The sequence below is a fragment of the Corythoichthys intestinalis genome, chromosome 20 (genome assembly GCF_030265065.1).
Source record: "Corythoichthys intestinalis isolate RoL2023-P3 chromosome 20, ASM3026506v1, whole genome shotgun sequence".
Classification (NCBI taxonomy): domain Eukaryota; kingdom Metazoa; phylum Chordata; class Actinopteri; order Syngnathiformes; family Syngnathidae; genus Corythoichthys; species Corythoichthys intestinalis.
In genome coordinates, this window is record NC_080414.1 from 640,587 (window position 1) to 648,457 (window position 7,871).

Genomic DNA, 7,871 nt, shown 5'->3' on the forward strand with positions numbered 1-7,871 from the left:
ACCGGATGTGGGAGTACTTGAAAACCGGGTCGAAATGGCTACACGCTGACCGTTTTGTGACGCTGCGAATCATTGGAAGCGAGGGTTGAAAAGGAAAATGGGTGTATCAATTTTTTCCCGCCACACCCCAAACGTGGAGGAAGGGAGACCTAATGACAAACTAGCGAGCAGCTAAAATCATTTCAGAGTGTTGTCAGCTCAAGAGAAACTGAAAAGAGAAGAAACTTGAAGGGGGCGTCGGTTCTACTTGTCCTAGACATCCAATATTCTGTGCATTGAGATTGGCTCGACCAAAGCCGACATACGCCGGCGGGTCCGCCATATTGAATGTGTCAAATCGGTCTGTGAACTCCAGTGCACTTCGTAAATCAAAATACCTTTCATTCAAACTAGAGTTTACCATAAATCTCAGTACAATAAATATGTACTCCAATACTTGCCGGGGCGGTGTTGTGGCATGATAACTTTCCGGTTTCAGGGGGGACGATGTGATGGTAGTTGCCACATCCAATACGGCTGCGTTGTTGACGTCCCTCCCCAGGTGAAGGCGGAGTCAGTCTTCCTGCTGTCTGCTCTGCGTTGCGTGTGGCCGTGACGAACAAGTCACTTCTTGACAGCGACTCTGCTCGCATACTAGTCCACCGAAGCAGTACTCCGGTTCCGGAACGGGTTTAGGGCGGGCCGCCCATCTCTTCGGTTCGACATCCCGTCCTCGCTGCAAAAATGCTCCGCGGAGCAGCGGATGGAGAGGGCCGCCAAGCTACGCTGACGAGCAGAGGTAAGAACCCGCCGAACCGGCCCAGCTGACACTTGCTTAGCATCACTGGTGGGGCTAGCTTGACATGTGGCTAGTGGAGGCCTGTTTTGGTTTTTTGTTTTTTTTTTTTAAATCCACGCTTTTTTGTCACCGAGAGTCCACATCGGCGGACGACGAGCGCTTTTTTTTTTTTTCTGTACTGAGTCCAAAACGGAACAAGGTGCTAGCGGCGGCCTAGCTTTTACGGCCGCGCACCTGCTTGCAAACTGTTCGGCGAAATATTTCGTCGTATCGGGAAAAATGGCACCAAAAAGTCCAGCGGCAGGTTGCTTACGGACTTTTTGCCATCTAGTGGAACGACATAGACACTGCACGAGTGCCCGTCACTACAGGTCATCGCCACAATTCATTACCATTGACACCGATGTACGTCCAATCTATTTGGACCTGGATACAGTAGCTAGCAATGAATGGTCGTGTTTCACAACCATTGACTGTGACAGATGTCCAATCCAATTGGACAGTCAAAATGCATTGGAGCTCTGTCACCGTTGATGGCAGCCAAGGATGGAATTGGTCCATTTGTCCACATTTGTGTTTATGCTTAGGCCGCTGAAGCGTCACCAAATGGACAAGGAGGCCGTCGGCGCCGGCCCGCCGGTAGACTGCGCGTCCCCCTCTTCCGCACCTCCGCCGGCGCCTCCCCGCCTCACGCCCAACCCCACGCTGCTGCAGGACGCGCCCCCGCCGACGCCCGTCACGGCCTCTCCGCCGCCCCCGCTTACTCCCGCCCCCAAGATGGCGGTGGCGAGGACTGCCTCTCCCCACGTCCCGGCGCCCCCTAAGCTGAGCTCCGCGGCGAGCCCCGCCCTTCACACGTACGCCCGCCCCATCCTGCCCTGCGCGTCCTCCGCCGCGCTGACCAACGGGAGCGCGAGGAGCGTTTCGGCACCCGCCTCCGGCACCATCACGCCCTTCCACACGCCCGCCAGTCCACCCGGAAGACAGGTAACCGACCCATCTGCGGTCTTTCTTTTGAACCGGCGTCGATGTACGTCCGATCCGTCTGGACTAGGTGGGGCTGGCGGCGATCAATTGAGTGAAAAGCAGATGTTTAAGTTTTTCTTGGGCGGAGGGGGAATCCGATTAGAAACAGTCAAATTATGACTTCATTTGAATAACCGTACATTGCATTTGATTGAAATGTCTCTCCTCCCAATGTACCTGCCACCGAGGCAGGTCACTGGCCAATTTTCACTTTAAACTTCACTCATTCATTGCCGTCAAATCCATTTGAACCGGGACCACCAGTTTAAGCCCCATTGACGGCAATCGACGTCAAATCCGTATTTGTATACTGTAGTAAATATCTGTTTGGATTTTCCGGCGCAGGTGGCGCAGCCTCACCCGACCAATCCGAGCCCTCCCGCCTGCGTCGCCAGGCAGACGGCCTCCCAGCAGGCTTTGCTCCTGGGAAAAGTTCTCAAAGGGGCGGGCCAAGAGCAAGTGCTGCTCCGAGCTCAGATGGTAAACACGTGTCCGCGGGGACGTCGCCTTCGCCGCCGTGGTTTAAGAGTTCCCGACAAGTGCGAGTAGCGCAATTAGATGGAAATGTATTTGTTCCTTTTTTGGGAACTCTTAACTCAAGGCGCTCAGATCTCAAGTCACGTGTTGCTATAAATTGGCAGTTTGTCGTGCGACATTTTGCTGACTGTGTTTTGCCACCGCCTCTTTTGCGCTTGTCTTGTGCTTGCAGCTGATTCTCACCTCTGCTATGCGAGGCGGTCCCTCCTCTTCCTCCTCCTCCTCTCGCTCCTCCCCCCCTTCCGCCTCGGCTCAGGTGAGCCCCGAAGGCCGACGTCATTTCCCTTCCGCCGACGGTCACGTGCCCTCTCTCTGTGTTTGTCTCGCGCAGCTCCAGAATGCGCCGTCACCGGTCGGCGCCCTCGCCGGGGGCCCCCCGTCTTTGCGCCCGAAGCCCCCCGTCCCGGTCCCGCCTCGGCCGTGCCGCCCGCAAACGGCACTCTTCCCTCCTTTGCGCCCGCGTCCCCGGGCCGAGGTCCGGGCCGCGCCGGTTCGCCACCTGCCGGTGCCTCCGCCAAGTAAGTTGATGGCGTTGGATCGCCGCCCTGGAAAAAAAGTTATATATTGAAATGATTTAATTAAAGTGTATAAGACAGGATAAAAAAGTCTTAAATAGCATTATTAGGTGAATTACAATCATATTTTGGGACGATTGGACTGTATACGACAATTTGCCGAAGAGCAGATGACGAGAAATTAGTCATTTAATCCACCGTTTAGCCACGCCTACCATTATAGGGCTTTAGCGTCCTCAACAGGAGGATGACGTTGGCAAGGTGTTTGTTTCATCTGATTTACAATTCAACCCATTGAGGGGGAATTATCCAGAATGAGGAAAATGCGACAAAGAGAGCCGCAAAATGTCATCGTTTCAGTCTCTCTACTCCAATATTTTTACAGGATATTCTTTTTATGCAAGTATTTTTCCCCAATAGCTACATAAATGGTATGGTCATGACAAATAAGTCTTGTGCTAAATGGAATATGAAATGATTAAAAATACATTCATTCAGTAGGACATGGCAAAATGACTCCATAATGGTCAAATCTTTTGACTTCTTACACCTCCCGAACTATATTTTATGCCGCCGTAGTTAGTCAGGCTTTTGTCATTTCACTGCCCCGGCTTTGGAGAATGTAAACAAACCAAGAGGCGTGACAGCTAGCCGACACGTTAACCCGAACCTAGTGATGTTTCAAAGTCTTCGAAGCGAAAAATCACACAAAACTAGCCCGGATCAGCGAGGTTGCCGATTGCCTTCGCCGATCCGCAACCCGCCCGGCGGCGGGCAAGTTAGAGCTTGTCGTCCTCTACTGCGGGCAAAGGGCTCGTTTGCGGGGAAGCCGCTGGACAATGACCGCCGGACAAACCGGCTGACGTCAGAGGAGCCCGTAGCTGCCACATGGTCAACACGAATATGGCGTAAAATAATGGTTTACTACACAGCGAAGACGTAAACAGTGAGAGAGTCATAGAAGAGCGGCTGCAGTTGTTGTGCAGCTAACATGGCAGGATGTGTCTGAGCGGAACATTTCTACATGTCAGTCCATGATGAAACCCTATGTAAATAGTCCTTTATTTAAAGAAAGTTTGTTGTGTTTACTTTGTAATCGCTGTCTTCGCGGCCATTTTTAACACAAAGTTGCAATTTCTGATCGGGTGGAAAATTTGACAAAACACCGGGAACACGAAGAGGGCAATAAACCGAGTGCAGCGCTCTCCCGGTGGCTTGGGTGGATCTGACAAGAAGCCGGTCGTTGGCCGAGTGGCATTCTCAAGCCACCTCCGTATTAAAACGTGTGCCATGATCCCAGTATTTGACATAACACGATGTTTACTCACTTCCTCGTAAGTCCAATGGTCCCACAGTTGTCGCACACTTTTCTCTGCCGATCTCTGCGTGAACGGAAATTTTCTGAAACCCAAAAAGGCTTTCCCTGGTGGTTAATATAATATATTAACTATTAACTATTATATTGTAAATTATTATATATATTAATATTATATTATATTATATATATATATATATATAGTATATAGTATATGTACAGTTTAATAACAATTGCTGGTTAATATAATATATTAAATATGTAATATTTAAAAATAGACAACAAGGTTAGAACACAGTAAAAAGCAGTTAAAATGGTTAAATTTTAGTTGGATTTTTTAAATTCAATTTTAATTGATTTTTTTTTGTGTGTTAAAAGCAAATGTATAGCAGAAACATAAAAGAACTGAACTGGGCAGTGATTCATTTGCGAACCACTAGAGGGAGCACATGTTTTGACCCTCTCTGACAAATAGACAAATTCCATTTTTGAATTTATGATGAATTAAATGGTTTTTTTTTTTTTTTTTTTAAATGACAGCGCTGTACTCGCCGGTGCGAGCGCTACCCCTCCGGCCCAAACTTCAGTCGTCGTCCCCGCGGGTGCCCGCCCCTCTCCGACCCCGCGCCGCCGCTCCGCCCCCGGAGACGGCGCCGTCCGCCTCGGCGCAGCTTCAGATTATTGCTTTGGCTTCGGCGCGCCCCCCGCTCGGACCGGAAGCGCCCGTCCTCCCTCGGCGTCCCGCGTCGCCTCCGGCCGCGGAGAGCCGCGCCCCGTCGGAAGCCGTTAAAGACCGCGTCGCTCGAAACGAGCAAAAACGCGAAACCGACGGGACGGAGGCGGACCAGCTCCGGGGGCTCCTCCCGACAGTGGCGACGGAAGAAGGACGTCCCGACTTACCGGACCGAGAAGGAGATGAGGACGAAGCGCCGTCGGGCGGTGGAGATGCCCCGGCGCGAGCGCCGTCGGGCGGCGGGGACGCCCCGGCGCCAGCGTCGTCGACGCTTCCTAAGGAGCCACTCCCTGAGCTCGATCCGGTCCCGACTCCGGAACTTTGTCACATTGAGCCGGCGCCGGAGGCTCCGGAACGAAAGAAGAGCCGGGAGGAGGAGACCCTCGATGACGACCACGATCGCGCGGCCGCTCCGTCCGGCGACCGTTCAGGTTGGACTTGTTTTGCAGTCTTGATTTTGGCCAATCGGGTCGTAGTCAACTCAACCGATCCATTTAAAGTGGGAGGATTGGTGGCCAATGAAAAAACATCACTTTACTGCCCTCCCACTTCAAATGGATGGAGTTTACCAGTGATAAAGCCATTTGAATTCACGGCAGGAAGGTGAAAAGACCATTTGTCGCCCCTACCAACATGGCCGTCGCGAGGCGATGTTCCCATTAAAGTCGATGCTCGGATATGAAAATGAAGTCATTTCTAACTTATTTACACATTGTCTGCCATTGACGGTGCGAGACCATTAGAGTGGACGTCTACGTCTAAGCGTGAAAAGGCCTTTCCTCGCACATACCGACGTGGCCTCAGGGTGGGCGGCCATGTCTGTAGGGGCAACGTTCCTCTCAAAGGCAATGCATTCACAATAAAGTTATAACAAGCTCATTTAAACCCTAGTTTTGTGGCGTGTTTTCAGCCTCGTCCAGCTTGTCTTCTCCGCCCGTGTCGCCGTCCGCCGCCCTCAACCTCAGTCGACGGCGGCCGGCCGCCGAGGAAGACGAGCGGCGAGCGAGCGGGTCCTGGGAGGCGGGCGCCTGGCCCGAAGGTCGCGACGTCCTGACTCACCTGGTGGAAGGTTTCGTCATTCAGGAAGGACTCGCGCCCTTTCCCGTATGTCAATTCTTTCGCCGCCACTGATAGCGATAGACGTGCAACTGACGTATTGTGTAGAACGAGCGGATGTTGATTTGCTGCCGACCTCCCGCTTCAGATGGATTGGACGTCTACTAGAGATGAAGTCATTGTTGGGAGAGGAATGACAGCATTAGACGTACAATAGTGCCGTATCTATTGTTTTTTTGTTTTTTTTCTTTCAGGTGAACCGTTCATCGCTTTTGCTCCCACAGCCGTCGTCACCGCCGCCGCCGCCACAGACGGTCAACGGGAACAATGGCGAGGCAGGCGAGACGACGGCAGCCGCGGAACTTTCTGAACATTCCGCGGACTCGCAGGACGACGACAAAGACCCGCGACGACAAGCCGACCGTAAGATTCCGAGATCGCCGACGTCTCTCTCGCACGTCGGCTCGACGTCTTTGCTTTGCAGGCGGTTCCCGGCGGGACCGAGGCGTCCTTCACTGCCAGTTCTGCGGCAAGCGAGGCCACGCCCACAACTTCATGCGCTCCAAACGCTTCTGCTCCACGTCCTGCGCCCGAGGGTGAGACGCCTCTCCCGCCGGGACCCCCGTCGGGCTTGACGCCGTTCTTGTCGCCGGCAGGTTCAACGTCCGCCTCACCAAGCGCTTGCGAGCGCTGAGCGCCGGCGCCGTCCGTGCGGAAAAGCCCCGACCCGTTCTCAACAGGGCGCGATCCGTCCCGGGGAAGCCGCTCCTGCTCAGACTGGTAACTTGTCGGCGCCGGACGGGCGGGGCGAGGATCTAGGAACGCCGCGTTATCTTTTGTCCGCTCAGCCCCGAGACCTCTGGAGCGCCGGACGCCGGGAGAATGACGAGAAGGCGGCGGCGGCGGCGACGGCTGAGCCGGAAGAAGAGGACGAGGTCATGGAGGCGGCGGGAGTGGAGGAGGAGGAGGACGACGACGAGCCTGCGATCACGGAGAGTCCGGTGACGGCGGCCACGCCCACGAGCACCGTCCAGACGGAACCCTCTCAGTGGACCGTCGAACAAGTCACCGCGTTCATCCAAGCGCTGCCGGGTAACTTGACTTTGTCCGTTAATGTTTCATAAGCTATGAAAACTGGTGGATTCCTCCTTTTTGGCTCCAGGCTGCGGCGGAGGCGAAGTTTCGTCGTCTTTCCGCCTTCAGGAGATCGACGGGCAAGCGTTGCTGCTGTTGACTGAAGAACATCTAATGAGCAGCATGAACATCAAATTGGGCCCCGCCCTCAAAATCTGCGCGCACATCAACGCGCTCAAGCACCCTTAACTAGCGCCAGAAGGACTTTCCATATATCCAATTGAGGTTTTTTTAGAATGTGACGTTGATGACAAATTGATCCCTTAGCTCACATAACCACTGTGTGTCTGTACATATATATAAATAAATAAATATATATATATAAAATAATGAAAAAAAAATCCAAATCCTATTTGGTGAACTTTGTACGTGATTGATGCAAATGTGATGTTTTCTATTTTCGCCCCAAAAACAGCAGATGGTGAAATGTCACCTTTTGATGAGATCCTATTTAATAAAGCAACTAAACTTATGATTGCGCCACTTTCAAGTGTTTCATCTTTACATTGAAGAACATACAAATGCATTGTTTGTTCCCTATATCTGTCTCGGTTTCACGTCCTGTTCCTGTTGTTTTTTTAGCGCCCTCTTGTGGTGATCCATCGCTCCTGTGCTCAGATTGGTACAGTGTTTTTCCTTCTGAAGAAAATGACTAATAAACAAGGGGGTAATGCATTTTTATATGATGATGTAGAGTACACTGAGGAGTATTGGTTTGAATAGCTTGTTAATCGCGCCATCTTGTGGTTAGTTGACGAAACTTTTTTAACAATTTGA

The 7,871-nt window shown here is 52.2% G+C and overlaps 1 protein-coding gene across 2 annotated transcripts; it reads left to right on the forward strand.

The window, feature by feature from the left end:
• Positions 1–118: 118 nt before the first annotated feature.
• LOC130908440 (polyhomeotic-like protein 3) lies at positions 119–7,755 on the forward strand. 2 transcript variants are annotated; one of them, XM_057823860.1, is made up of 12 exons: positions 119–778; positions 1,366–1,765; positions 2,150–2,284; positions 2,514–2,597; positions 2,673–2,859; positions 4,712–5,335; positions 5,815–6,008; positions 6,215–6,383; positions 6,445–6,556; positions 6,617–6,740; positions 6,809–7,052; positions 7,123–7,755. In XM_057823860.1, exons 2-12 carry the CDS (start codon positions 1,385–1,387, stop codon positions 7,281–7,283), a joined length of 2,415 nt encoding a protein of 804 aa, XP_057679843.1. In that variant the 5' UTR covers positions 119–778; positions 1,366–1,384; the 3' UTR covers positions 7,284–7,755. The 2 variants fall into 2 exon arrangements, with proteins under 2 accessions (XP_057679843.1, XP_057679844.1); XM_057823861.1 differs by lacking the exon at positions 2,514–2,597.
• The last annotated feature ends 116 nt before the right edge of the window (positions 7,756–7,871 follow it).